At 43.6% G+C, this 13,983-nt stretch overlaps 6 protein-coding genes across 6 annotated transcripts; 5 read left to right on the forward strand and 1 right to left on the reverse strand.

The window, feature by feature from the left end:
• Nucleotides 1–41: 41 nt before the first annotated feature.
• Nucleotides 42–1,898, forward strand: EAF02_006692 (uncharacterized protein; the record flags this gene model as incomplete). The annotated part of the gene is made up of 2 exons (XM_038902740.1): nt 42–345; nt 437–1,898. The coding sequence occupies exons 1-2, from the start codon at nt 56–58 to the stop codon at nt 1,896–1,898; spliced, it is 1,752 nt and encodes a 583-aa protein (XP_038757061.1). The 5' UTR covers nt 42–55.
• Nucleotides 1,899–2,714: 816 nt separating this feature from the next.
• On the reverse strand, nt 2,715–3,891 carry EAF02_006693 (uncharacterized protein; the record flags this gene model as incomplete). The annotated part of the gene is made up of 4 exons (XM_038902741.1): nt 2,715–2,770; nt 2,831–3,494; nt 3,548–3,672; nt 3,768–3,891. 4 exons carry the CDS (start codon nt 3,889–3,891, stop codon nt 2,715–2,717), a joined length of 969 nt encoding a protein of 322 aa, XP_038757062.1.
• A 1,603-nt stretch (nt 3,892–5,494) lies between these two features.
• Nucleotides 5,495–6,997, forward strand: EAF02_006694 (uncharacterized protein). Its single transcript, XM_038902742.1, has 3 exons — nt 5,495–5,679; nt 5,946–6,217; nt 6,274–6,997. The coding sequence occupies exons 1-3, from the start codon at nt 5,622–5,624 to the stop codon at nt 6,670–6,672; spliced, it is 729 nt and encodes a 242-aa protein (XP_038757063.1). The 5' UTR covers nt 5,495–5,621; the 3' UTR covers nt 6,673–6,997.
• Nucleotides 6,998–7,442: 445 nt separating this feature from the next.
• EAF02_006695 (uncharacterized protein) lies at nt 7,443–8,350 on the forward strand (the record flags this gene model as incomplete). Its single annotated transcript, XM_038902743.1, has 2 exons — nt 7,443–7,826; nt 7,940–8,350. 2 exons carry the CDS (start codon nt 7,443–7,445, stop codon nt 8,348–8,350), a joined length of 795 nt encoding a protein of 264 aa, XP_038757064.1.
• Nucleotides 8,351–9,300: 950 nt separating this feature from the next.
• On the forward strand, nt 9,301–11,945 carry EAF02_006696 (uncharacterized protein; the record flags this gene model as incomplete). Its single annotated transcript, XM_038902744.1, has 7 exons — nt 9,301–9,393; nt 9,445–9,575; nt 9,626–9,920; nt 9,978–10,460; nt 10,506–11,600; nt 11,654–11,853; nt 11,921–11,945. 7 exons carry the CDS (start codon nt 9,301–9,303, stop codon nt 11,943–11,945), a joined length of 2,322 nt encoding a protein of 773 aa, XP_038757065.1.
• Nucleotides 11,946–12,469: 524 nt separating this feature from the next.
• On the forward strand, nt 12,470–13,266 carry EAF02_006697 (uncharacterized protein; the record flags this gene model as incomplete). The annotated part of the gene is made up of 5 exons (XM_038902745.1): nt 12,470–12,473; nt 12,535–12,568; nt 12,684–12,804; nt 12,870–13,194; nt 13,253–13,266. The coding sequence occupies 5 exons, from the start codon at nt 12,470–12,472 to the stop codon at nt 13,264–13,266; spliced, it is 498 nt and encodes a 165-aa protein (XP_038757066.1).
• Nucleotides 13,267–13,983: the final 717 nt, after the last annotated feature.

Below are 13,983 nucleotides of genomic sequence, written 5' to 3' on the forward strand. Positions count from 1 at the left end.
CTCTCCAAAAATCCCACCTATTGATACTGGGAAATCCCAATACTGAGACTCCATCATGTCGACGTTTAAGCCGTATACTTATTTTCAATGTCCTTGTTCTGATACATCCATTCCTGCAAATTCTTCTACACCTCCGGATTCCCCAACTCACGAAGAAGAACGCACGTTTGATCCAAGAGCTCCACGCGCGAACTATAGCTTATATCCACTGGAACATCTTCTATATTGTGAGGATTGTCACCAAATTCGATGCTCGAGATGTGTATTAGACGAGATAGTCACTTGGTATTGCCCGAGCTGTTTATTTGAGGTACCGAGTAGTACAGTGAAGAGTGAAGGTAACAGGTTAGTAAACATGGCCTTACGATTTATTGTTTCGGTGTCAACTCCCTGAGAGAAAGGTCTAGATCCTAATGTGCTACTACCAATCACTTAGATGCACACGATCTTGTTTCCAATGCCCAATATGTATATCGCCTCTCTCAGTCAATGAGGCGCCAATTCCAGAAGTACCCAATGTTTCGCCATCTCCGACAGCACCCTATATTCTTCACTGCGCCTACTGTATGTGGAGTTCGACCGAAATTGGCATACGATTTGAGAAGCCGAACTCCGTATATTCACAGTTGTCCAAGATAAAAAATGGTGGTGATCCACTGATAAGTGCAAAAGAACGCCGTCGAGATAGAGATGAAAGGCGGTCATCTTTGGCTACAGAAACGATCCTGGAAGAGGCGGATGAGGTCATAGAAAAACATGTAGACCCAAACGAGAGACTCGATACAGAAAGTCAATATGCGAACCTAAAATCATTTTATCAGGGCCAATTGGCAGATTCAAATCCAAGCAGTGCGCTAGGATTTTCAAATGATTATGGATATGGATCCCCCGGAGCATTAACTAGAATAATGGGCCTTTACACAGGTGGAAGTTTTGGCGACCGAAAAGCGAAATCTAAAACTGCAAGTATGCGAGAAGCGTGTGATTCAACCGAAGGACTCCAAGTCTACGATCCTGAAGCTGAGTCTGTGGCCGTCTCACAACTTCTCAAAGACGGCTGGGAAGGTACAATTGCGACCGAGCAAAGAACAAATCAGACATCACCTTCGACCCGATTCCTCGACTCTCTTCGCCCAATTCCTTGCCTCCTCCGCACCAAACGTTCCAAACGTTGCCGTACCTGTCGTCATATTCTGTCCAAACCTGAATCCAAGGTCCCAACCACACGCTTCCGCATTCGCCTCGTCGCTCTCTCCTACATACCATCCATCAGCCTCTCCCCCCTTCAACCCGCCCCCAGTCCGACTCCCGCTCAAATAACCCTCACCCCCCTCAAGCCAACTCAATTCCTCCTAACTTTCAAAAACCCCCTGTTCGAACCCGTCAAAATATCTCTCGCAACAAAAGGTCTCACGACCGACCGGCACGCCTCCAAAGTCATCCTTCTTTGTCCCCAATTTGAAGTCGGCGCCAACACAGATATGTGGGACGAAGCCCTCCAGGATTCCTCGTCTTCCGCCCACGATCGGAAACATTCGACCGCTACCCATGGCAGCATGGCGAGCATTGATCTCAGCAACGAAGCGCACGGAAAACCCTGGGACAAAGGTCGCAATTGGACAAGCGTAGTCGTCGAAGTCACACCCGGGAAACTTAAGGCGAAATTGCCTGGACTAGAGCAACAGAGGAGATTGGAAGAAGAAGTGCAAAAGGAAAGAGTGGAAGAAGACGCCGACGTGTGCGAAATCGCGGTTTTCGTAAGAGTGGAATGGGAGGCGGATGCGGCTGGTGATGGAGATGGGGCTGGGAAATTGGGGGGATTGGTGGATAGGGATGGGAGGGAAAAAAGGGAGCTGGCTTATTGGTGTGTGGTGGGCGTGGGGAGGATCGGTAAATGAAAAATTGAGTGTGGGAGTTGGAGGGTAGGAAGACTTTCAATCTTAATTTCGAGTGTTTTCCTGGTTTTTGTCAGACCAAAGACCCGAAAGACACCTAGATTGGAAGACTTCGCGCTTGAGAATACCAGTCTAGTATCAAGTACCTTGGCATCGAAGAGACAGGAAATCCTAGGCATTGAAGCTTCAGCGCTGGGTTTAGCAAGAATGGGCACAATGACCGCAATCCTTTAAAATCCTGGCCAACGACTGAATCCGAATACTGCGGGTACTACTGGTATAGGGAATATGATAACTTGAAGAGAGTGCGAGCCAGCGCGTGGATATGAAGTGAGCAACAAGGAGGCGTAAGACCATTGATTTTAAGGATGGAAATTTATACCCAATTGCCATTCCATTCTGATCTAGCGAACAAAATAGAATTAGAAGAAATATGATACCACATTATAGATTCAAACATGACATCAGTTGAACTCATAAACTAGACTATAATTCTTGGACAATTTTTACTTTCTTATTTTCTCCTCTTATTCTCATTCTCTAACAAGCTACTGAGTAATGCGATGAATAATGAAGACCTGTACGCCAGGACCTGAATGTACACCTAATAGAAAAAAGTACTAAAACGAGAAAAACGACAACCTTCCATAACCTAACAAGAGAGAATCCGTAGTAATTTGTGATGAAGCATGCCAAAGAAGCGTGTGTTCAGAGTCATTCGAATTTCTTCGAAGAAATAAACTTCAATTGAGTTTATGCTGAAGAGCGACTTGATGCGCGGGTAGTATGGTGGTAAATAGATGAGGAAATAGATGAGGTTTACAAGGATCGGACGTAACGTCCAGAAACCATACAATGATCTCTCTCGAAAGGTTCTGTAGTAGATCATGGTTAGTTGTGGAAAAACAAGTGGGTTGACATGGGGAAAAGCTTACCCAGAGTCAATTGCTCCAAAGGCTTAATTCTCTCCTCTCTCAATTTTTGGACTTCTCTAGCGAAAACAGCTTCTGGTGCGGCTGTGGAGTCGATACAAGATGCCTTGATGGAAACCAAAATACCACCACCAACCTTCAAGAACAAATGTGCGTTCAATCCAACAATACGGGCTTGATCAGGTTGTGCAACATCGGCGAAGATAACATCGACCATAGAGACCAACATTCTGTACTTAAGTGGGTGACGAGCGTCCTCAATAATTGGGATGACGTTTGTGCGGTGGGTAGCCATGTTGATAAGATCACGGCCAGATCTGTGGGAGAATTCGACGGCGAAAACAGTTCCTGTGGGTCCAACGATATCGGCAACGTGGGAAACTGAAGTTCCAGAAGCGGAACCAAGGTAAAGAACCTTAGCACCGGGCTTGATGAAAATCTCATCCATACCACCGAGAACACCTGCTGCAATCTTACTTCTGAAAGGATTCCAGACACGGTATTCGGTCTTGGTGGTGCTTGGAGTGCCATCTTCGTTGGCTGGGCCGGCGCCCTCGACACTGATGCGCTTCTCGCCGTATACAGATTCACCTGGGCTAAGGTTCTTGGTGACCAACATATCTTCCTTGCCACGAGCGACGAAAATTCCTTCATGACGATGGGGCTCCTGAAAAAATTGTTAGAACTCAATTGAAGTCCAATTCAACTGCAAATACTTACGACAATGGTCTTAGCACCTCCTCTGGCACCAGCACCTCCACGACCTCTTGGAGCACCACGTCCTCCACGAGGAGCTCCTCTTCCACCACCACGTCCGCCTCCACGTCCTCCACGGTCTCCACCACCTTTTTACAAAGTCAGCGGGATTCAATCAAAACATTGGCGCATGCGCATTGAGCCATTAAGATTCAAATCGCATTGGAAATATAAAAATACGAACCTCTTCCACCACCTCTTCCTCCAAAGCCTCCGCGACCACCACGATCACCACCTCTTCCCCCGCCGAAACCTCCACGTCCTCCACGGTCGCCGCCACGAGCACCTCCTCTTGGTGTGTATGCCATTTCTGCTTTAAAGTTTAGGAATTGAAAGTGCAGAAAAAAGTGTAATTGAGGCCGAAAAAATACTTGTCGGACGATTCGAGATTCTTGGGCGACGGGTCAATTGGATGCAATAAAAATTCTGGAGGTGAAATTTTGGGATTTTTTTTTAGGCGAAAAGGTCAAAGCTCCTGCAACTTATCACGTGTGTATGCTAGGCTTGATGCACGAGAGCATTTTAGGACTATCGTTAGCATGTTATTGGAGGAGGCAAACCCTTTTGTCGATAAGGGAAATGGATAAAAAATTATCATCAACGGCTGGTAATGTATGTTATACCTGTGTCAGGTTGGTTTTGGATGACTTTTGGGAATACATCTGTGTTTTTACCATCCTGTTATGACTTGTATTGTGTTCGAGTTGGAACATTATGCTTTTCACAAAGAGGCTCACCGGGAACCTTTCGCACCTTGCCAGTAACTTTTTGGATGAATTTTCTGCAGCTATCGCCAGCATTCATCCTTTTCTCTCTCATCGATGAAAGCTGCCAGGGAGTTTAGATTTTTTTATAAGCAAGATTTGCTACATTTGAAAGGAAGTGAGACTACAGTGAGTTGAAGAATTAGAAAGAAAAAGCTAGGTGGGATTCCCTTCACAAGGCGAGTTATTTTGGACTGACAAGATTCTCGAGAGTCTACATATTTCTCTCCGTGTATGCCTCTCTTTATTACTCGTCAAGTAAAGTTGCGACGCAATCGTTTATCTTCACAGTTGAAGAAATACGATCCGTGGCATTCCTGAATTCGGGGATACTTCATCGCATTATCAGGGAGATTCCAACAGCCATCATTCGCGAATACAGCTGGATATTTCCTGGTGCATAGTCCTCTTAATACGTTGTTGTAAGATCATGACCGAACAAGTGTTCTCTATCTTTGGCATTCCACTGGCCGGTGCAATATGTTACGATCATGAGATGTGCCCGTACATTTCTAAATGACGTGCTGACCGCGCATTTGATCTTCATCTAGTCTATTTGGAATATACCCTCACAATCCCAAACTTAATTCCTTATCATATCGTATTATGCATAGCACTTTTTATGCTTATAAGACAATATCTCACAATTATACTGTGATCAAACAAGCTTCGTTTTGTCTGATCTCACAACGACTGGGGGGTCCAAGCATCCCATGTTAATTTGACTACATCAGGAAGTCAATACTCTCAGGATTTTCGTTGATTGATCCAATCATGTCCCAAAAAATTCTTTCGATGAACGCTTCTATCATCTCATGTTTTTAACATGGTGTCAGTATGTGGTTTTAGCTGTCAAATGCTCTTGGCTCTGTCTTCACTTACTGGGAGCCTTCCGGATGTATCCACATCCGTTCAATGAGTATCATAAAATTTGGCCAAGGCATTTTTAATCACATCAAGATTACCAGAGGAGTCTGGTGTTCCAAGGAGTGCAATAAGCCTCAATGTAACCGATTCAGTCTGACAACGTGATGGGTATATGCTATTCCGCTCTGAATGCGGTTTATCACGAAGGGGAGAATTGTAGTATAATAGTAGCTGGCTCTCCCATCATGACAGCAAGTCCTGCACATATCGTAAACTTTGTCACTCATTCACCAGTACTCATTCTCTTACCACATACTTTATTATTCTTTCGTCGAGCGCCCCAGCGGCTGCCTTACCTTTTAAGTAATATCAATCTTTAATTACATTCTTTCCTAATAATATAAATCATGCGTTTCACTCTGGTGGCATCATTGATCTTGAGCCTGGCTACCTTAATCATCGCAAGTGAGTACCAGTCTATACTTCATCCAGATTATTCAGTGCTCCGGACTAGATGATCATATTTGGCTTGTCAATGTTTGGAAACGAGTCAATATCTGCAAGAAGATCAATGTCTAAAATAAGGTGGACATTCGAAGCGGTCTAAACATTCTGGAGGAGATGAATGTTTTGATTGAATTCAGGAATAAAACGATGTCCAATTTTTTGATCAACACTAGAGACTTTTGAATACGCTGATGGCATGGTTCCCGTTTAATAACATAACTCAGGCCCATATCCTCACCCAGTCCCGGAGACTGATAAGAATATTGCAAGAGGCTTGGTCTATGCTCCTAGGGACTCAAGACAGCAATCGAAGGCGAATTCAAACAATGTGATCATTATCACAAAGACAGAAGAAGAGCAGTTAACGGAAATCTCACGAAACCGCGAGATTCAACTTACCAAGCTTGTTCAAGAGCGACTCATCATCATCGATCGAACACAAATCGCTAGAGATAACATTAGGAGAAATCACTTCAAGAATTTGAACTCGCAGCAGGTATTTTCTTCTTTTCAAGCGGAACCCAAAAGTACAGAAATTAATATGACTCCCAGAACATTATCATCATTGTTGTCACACAAATTGTCGATGCTCGGGATAGATCAAACAAAAACGTTCGCTATATGACACATCAAATCCAAGCAGATAACCAAGCCCAGGATACACAATTTGTTATGGTTCAGCAAGATCAACGGATGACCATCAATGGTGTCAATGTTGCATCTTCTACAGGAACAGCATCTTTGCCTCGAGGCACTGGAACGTTGGCTTCCCCTTCATTTGAGACCTATGATCCAAATGCAACCCCATCGGTATCAAACATCACCCAGATTCTACCGGTGAATGCCCAAGCTCCAAACTTTGCAGGCGTGAAACAATTCCAAGACCCAGCGATGATCATCGAAGAGGGTCAGAAGGTATTTGTGAATTTCGTGGGCGCTATGGGAAATTAATTTCAGTTATTCATGTCTTCAATGCCAATGTTGCATTTTGAGATGCATGGCAACAGATGAGTGAGGGAAAACTGTTACCCACATATCTTTTGGTAGATCCAAAACTGTATGACGCATCATTCTTCTGTGAGGAATTTAGTTGTCAGCTATAATGCCAATTGTCGATCAATATAGGACTTGAGATGATCTTGGTGCCTGTTCTTGAAAATGGTTCCATCCTAAAGATGCCCTAATAGTGACTACCGGCAGGATCGGTACGTTTTGAGTTTGCAGCAGCCTACCTAGTAGGTCATCGATTGATTTCGAGTGATAGTGCGGTTGCATCTCTTGGCATGTGGGGACTTTGTTTACATAGATACTTGGACATCAACATGAAGAATATCAACAAGATTTGGATAAAACTAACGTTACCTACTTTGATATCTCTCTCTAATAAACTTCAACTTTGCGCAATTCTTATTCGATGAGGTAGAGTCGCTCCTTCTATCCGGTTCTCGGAAAGCTAGATCGTTAGCTTCTCGAGCCATTGTAATCTAGATGCGTATGAAAACGTGTACCAGCGGCTGCCACTGCCCTTGGAAGATGTACCCGTATGATATCTGGATACTCGATCATGGTTAAATTTATCGTATATGTCATGCCCAGCTAAGCGGCTTGGCTGTTTCTGTAGGTATTTATATCCATGACTGATTCTCCTGTAAGAACTCTTCTTGGTCACTTTTCCATCACACTCCAATTCTCCATCTATAACTCCGCCCATAACAAACGAGATGCGTTTTTCATACATTTCCACTCTGCTATTGGCACCTCTTGCACTTGCGAGTCCTACCCCAAGCCCAAATGCCATCTCAATCAACCAGCGTGATGTCTCTGTCCCCCTTGAATCTAGAACTCAATATGTCAGTCAAAAGATCAAAAATGTTGTTGACGAGGGTCACAAAGTCACAGAGATGTGCCAAAACTACAAGGGCGGAGTCTTCGAATCCATCAAACTCTATAGGCAATTTAAGACTTGTTACAGTTCAGTTCAGTCGGCCGAAAAGGCTGCGAGCCAATCGGGACCTATGAGTGAGGATGAAAGCGCGAATGTTGAAGCTGCTTTGGAACACCTCACTCCCGAATTCTTAGAAATCTCAAAAGCTCTTAAAGAACGTGTAAGTTTCTCTTGAACACTTTTGTCATATACTCTCTTTTTTTCACTACGACAGCTCTGTCGGACAGTGGATTGAGATGATTACTAGAATGCAGTACTGACAAATTTGAATAGAAAAGCATGATTCAAAATACCCGATATGCAACTTACTTTGCGTCGGAAATTAAGAAACTGCAAAAGAATGTAGACGGTTTATACAATACTTGCCAGAAAAAGGTCACATCTCCCCACCAACCGAAGATCAAGGCGCTCGGGAGTGAAGTAGATGCGCAGTTCGAGATTGTAAAGAAGGAACTTGCCAGCAAATCTAAGGCCCGAAAATCTCTTGAATCTGGATTGGATAATGAGAAACGTGAAGATCTTGAGAAGCGTTTCGATTTGCCGGATTTCTCAGAGTTCTCAGATCTTTCAGAAGGTTTCTCGGAAGGTCTCGAAGGTCTCGAAGGTTCTTCGAAAGGTCTCCCAGGCTTCTCAGGTTTTGAAGGTCTCACAGAAGGTCTCCCAATTGGCGGAAAGAAGGATTAATGTGTGGCTCGGCAGAGGTGCATCTGGCTTTATAGAATTGAACATGTAACGTTGAATTTGATCTAAAGCTTGAAGGATGTGGAGGCCAGATATTTGTATTAATTTTCAGAGATTTGTTTACCTAGAATCATCTACAAAAGTTAATACTGTAACTGAGATAATACCCGAATTACATCCGAATTCTCCAGCTGTCTTAGCGATATGTATTGAATTAAACTGCATCGGTTTGCTGTAACCTACCTATGAATTTATGTAATGCACGCTCGTTGCTCACACAAATATGAATCTTTACCATAATCATAAGGCCTAAATGGATCGATGCCTAGGTAAGAGTGCAGTGACTTGCATTTTTGTCTTAAATAACAACATCTACCTCTTTGATGGTACATACCTAGGATGATGAACATTATTTTTGGCACGCTCCTTCCTGGCTGCCCAATTTTCTTCAAGCATGAGAATAGAAATGAAATGTTATACTTTGCTCTTCAGAACCAAGCTGTGACCCAAAATGTTATCCATAAGGAAATTTATATCTTCCCAAAATCATTTGATTCTAGGATCATCAAATTTGGGGTAAGAATGTATGTATGTGCAATATCATCTCATAGGAGTTTCTACTGTCAGTGATGGATGATATTTGTCTGATACATTCCCGGCGAGGCTACCTGTCATTCGGCTATTTCCTGTGAAAGGACCGTGATTAGGTAAGTCAACAACTACCTGGCATTATCTCCCACGAGGCCTCGATACTTACAACAAAACCTCAAAAACACATTCTCCTGCAACAAAAGTAGAATCTTTTGATTCGTTTCACTTCCTGATTTTCTACTGATTGGGGATCGCACAGCATCTGGGTATTTGCCACTTTGTCCCAGACCGCTCTCGTTCGTCCCACATTCCTACCAGTCGATTATCAAATACATAATATCCAGCTTCAAGGGTTGCGCACGATGGATATTGAAGCTTTGAAGGAGCAATGGAGTGAAGTGGAGGATCGTGATGGAGTTCGACTTAGTTGGAATGTTTTCCCAAGCTCTCGCATGGTTCGTCAAACAGATTCTACTCCGCGGGGTACAAGAGCTTATATATTATAGGAAGCCTCGAGGCTTGTTGTCCCCATCGGCGCACTCTATACACCTCTTAAAGAGAAGCCGGATACACCACTCTTACAATTTGAGCCAGTTATCTGCAAGCAGCCATGTAGATCAGTGTTGAACCCCTTCTGGTAAGTCTTACACTGGAAGTACAATTCCGAATTGAGCTCATTGTCAATAGTCAAGTGGATGTCAGAGCACGTCTTTGGATCTGCCCATTCTGCTTATCTCGAAATCCTCTCCCACCTCATTATAAAGATATAAATCCCAACCAAATTCCTCCCGAACTTCATCCTGCAAATACCACGATAGAGTACAGACTTTCACGGCCAGCTCCAAGTCCTCCCATTTTCCTATATGTCGTGGACACTTGTCAAGAGGAGGATAGTCTATCTGCGCTCAAGGAATCTCTTGTGATGAGCTTGAGTCTTCTGCCAGAAAACGCATTGGTTGGCTTAGTTACATTTGGAACCATGGTATGAATATTTTCGCATCCCCAACTTTGCAGCTCTATACTAACCCTCTGAATTTAGGCGCAAGTACACGAAATTGGTTACACAGAATGTCCAAAATCATATGTGTTTAGAGGTAGCAAGGACTACACTGCCAAGCAAATTCAGGAGATGCTTGGACTTTCGGCGGCTGGATTGAGGCCTGGAATGCAACAGCCGCAACCTGGTAAACCAATGCCGCCAATGGGACCCGCCGCTCGATTCCTGCTACCTGTCCAACAATGCGAATTCCAGCTCACCAAAGCTCTCGAGCAACTACAAAAGGATCCATGGCCCGTCGCAAATGACAGAAGAAACCTAAGATGTACCGGTGTGGCTTTGAGCGTAGCAGTTGGACTGTTAGAGAATTCGTTCCAGAATGCTGGTGGCCGTATTATGCTATTCGCAGGAGGACCTGCTACCGAAGGTCCAGGTTTAGTGGTTGGTCCTGAACTGAGGGAGCCAATTAGATCTCATCATGATATCGACAGAGATAATATCAAGTATTATAAGAAGGCTCTCAAGGTATGTTTCTCGATTAATTTCCATGGTCAGTTTTAACGAATACAGTTCTATGACAACCTGGCCAAGAGAACAGCACATAATGGTCACATAATAGACATATTTGCTGGATGTCTAGATCAAGTCGGTCTCCTTGAAATGAAGGGCCTCTCAAACTCGACTGGTGGTCATATGATCTTGACAGATAGTTTCACATCGTCTATGTTCAAACAATCATTCGTCCGTGTATTCGAGAAAGATGGTGATGATAACCTGCTGATGGGTTTCAATGCTTCTTTAGAAGTTTTGACTACCAAAGAATTGAAAGTAACTGGTTTGATCGGTCACGCGGTTTCATTGAACAAGAAATCGACTTCTGTTGGAGAAACAGAATGCGGTATTGGCAATACTTGTTCATGGAAGATGTGCGGTATTGACCCCAATTCTAGCTACGGAATATACTTCGAAATTGCTGGTCAAGCTGGTCCTGCTCAACACCAAGCCCAAGCAAAGGGAATGATGCAATTCCTTACATACTATCAGCATTCCTCAGGCCAATTCCACCTCCGTGTGACAACAATTTCTCGCAACTTGAGTGGACCAGCTGGAGATCCTGCGATTGCTCAGTCTTTCGATCAAGAAGCTGCTGCGGTTTTGATGTCCAGAATTGCTGTATTTAAAGCCGAAGTTGACGATGGACCAGACGTTTTACGATGGGTGGATAGAATGCTTATCCGTCTGTGTTCGCGATTTGCCGATTATCGAAAGGATGACCCATCGTCTTTCAGACTCGAGAAGAACTTTACACTTTACCCTCAATTCATGTTTCATCTTAGGAGAAGTCAGTTCTTGCAAGTGTTCAACAACTCACCTGATGAGACTGCATTCTATAGACATGTACTCAACCATGAGGATGTTAGTAACTCCTTGATCATGATACAGCCCACTTTGGACTCGTACACATTCGACCAAGATGGTAGCCAACCTGTACTACTCGATTCTACATCCATCCAACCAACTCATATTCTTCTTTTGGATACTTTCTTCCACATCCTGATATTCCACGGAGAGACCGTTGCAGAATGGAGGAAAGCAGGCTATCAGGATCAAGAAGGATATGAGAATTTTGCATCACTTCTGGAACAACCAAAGGAGGATGCCAGAGTAAGTGCTATAAGTCACACGAATTTGGATACACAGTATACTGACTCAAGTAGGATTTGATTACCGACCGATTTCCCTTGCCGCGTTTCATCGTTTGTGATGCCGGTGGTTCTCAAGCACGTTTCTTGTTATCAAAACTGAATCCATCTACTACACATACTACGGGTGCATATGGCGGAGTGGGAGCTCAAACAGCACAAACGATCTTTACTGACGACGTCTCTTTACAAACTTTCATGGATCATCTCATGAAGTAAGTTATTCCACTCTAAGCTGTATCCTAAAGTGCACAAAACTAACCCATCTTTTTTCTTTCACAGATTGGCTGTAAGCGGAACGAATTGATGAGGAGTATTTCTACCAAAAAGAACTGGGGGGCATTTGAAGCGTTGGTGGCGCAGTTTCGCGATGAGATTTGATCCAAGAATTTCGTTGACTTGATTGCGATGTTGATTAGGTATACAATAATAGCTATTAGATCATCTAAATAATGGTTCAGTTGTGTGATTTTTGATTGAGGTGATTGATTGTTATTAACAATATTGTAACATTCATCTTCTACTACCTACCTAGCTATAGGTAACTCAAGCATAACATATCTGAGTAGTCAGCCTTACGCCTGGCCATGAACCCTGCGGTTTGTCGTAGTTGATGTAATCCATATCCTTGTATTTTTGTGACCTTGTATATTAGGCACACATACATCTGGATCAACAACGTCAACCTTGCCTTAAACCGGACTAGCCTAGTTAACCGAAAGTTTTCCACACATACCAATTTGAAGAATTTCTACAGATTGTGAATTTTGATCTCAACAGAATCAATCGTCGACACCATTCCCACCAAACCGATTCCATTCCACAGTCACCATGCGTAAGAGCCCACCACATATCATCGATACGATAATTCATTGTAACTAACAAGTTAAATTTAGCTCCAAAGTTGGACCCCAATGAGATCAAGATCATGTATGTAACCTACACGAGAAAAATACATCAAAATTCCTCACCACGATCAACATACGAATTGCGAACCTCGATGTATCATCTCACAGCCGAAGTCATGCTAACGATAATTTAATAGCCACCTGAGAGCCACTGGTGGTGAAGTCGGTGCTTCCTCAGCATTGGCTCCCAAGATCGGTCCTCTTGGTTTGTCACCAAAGAAAGTCGGAGAAGATATCGCAAAGGCCACTGGAGACTGGGTATGCACAATCCGCAGAAACGAATAGCAATCGGGAGCGAGAACTGATGAATATGTGTTGTGTAGAAAGGATTGAGAGTCACCGTCAGACTCACCATCCAAAACCGTCAAGCCGCTGTTTCCGTTGTCCCATCCGCCTCCTCCCTCGTCATCAAGGCCCTTAAGGAGCCTCCCCGTGACCGCAAGAAGGAGAAGAACATCAAGCACAGCAAGTCAATTGCTCTTGATGAGGTTATCGAGATCGCCAGAACTATGAGATTCAAGTCTCTCGCAAAGGAGTTGAAGGGTACCGTCAAGGAGATCTTGGGTACCGCTTACTCCGTTGGTTGCCAAGTTGATGGAAGAAGTCCAAAGGATGTTAGCGACGATATCGAGTCTGGAGAGATCGAGAGTAAGTATTTTTTTCAGAGGAATTCTTTTTCCGTTCTTTTGCTAACCCTGTAAATTAGTTCCTGAGGAATAAATCAAAATTTACTTCATTAATCGCAATGTTTCACGGGCTACATACTTCACAATAGGCTGGGGGAGCAATGTCAATGATTCAACAAACCAATCTGCTATCTCATACATGGTGATTCCTCGATTTACAGTTAACTTACGCGTGAATTGATGTGAATGTCCCAATATATGAGAATGCCCAAGAGGATGCCAAGAAAGTATTCGAGAATATTTATATATATCCTCGACAGGGACGCTTCGATACTGGCACTAGCTGGCAGTATTTGTCAAACGCCCCAGCAAATCATCTTTACACCCCCTAACGACGAGACCGGCAATACTTGTCAAGGCTTCGAGTCGATAATTTCCTCCCCTTTATTGGATGGTTCGATTCGTGGTTTTAGCAAGCTTTGGAAACCAAGAAAGCAATTGTCCGGCTAGTCACCACAGCATATCGTTCTTCCGAAATGGTTGTAACTGTTTATGAATTTTTGATTCACATATGAATTGATTTGTCCGGCTATTTCAAAGTTCGCTTCATGTTTGTGACTGCATACTCACTCATCTTGACAGATAGTAGTTATACGCTTCGGCGTACTGGTGCCAATTGGGCTGTAATATCAACTCATTGGTTTGCGCAGCGATGATCACAACAGGGGTAGTGCATAAAATGGTTGATGATGGGTGGAGGGGGTGGAATGGCAGTCTACGGCGCCGAGGTGCCATTATTTTGATTTTGACC

This window comes from Botrytis sinoallii (genome assembly GCF_014898435.1).
Source record: "Botrytis sinoallii strain Bc 23 chromosome Unknown BSIN_011, whole genome shotgun sequence".
NCBI classification, from domain to species: domain Eukaryota; kingdom Fungi; phylum Ascomycota; class Leotiomycetes; order Helotiales; family Sclerotiniaceae; genus Botrytis; species Botrytis sinoallii.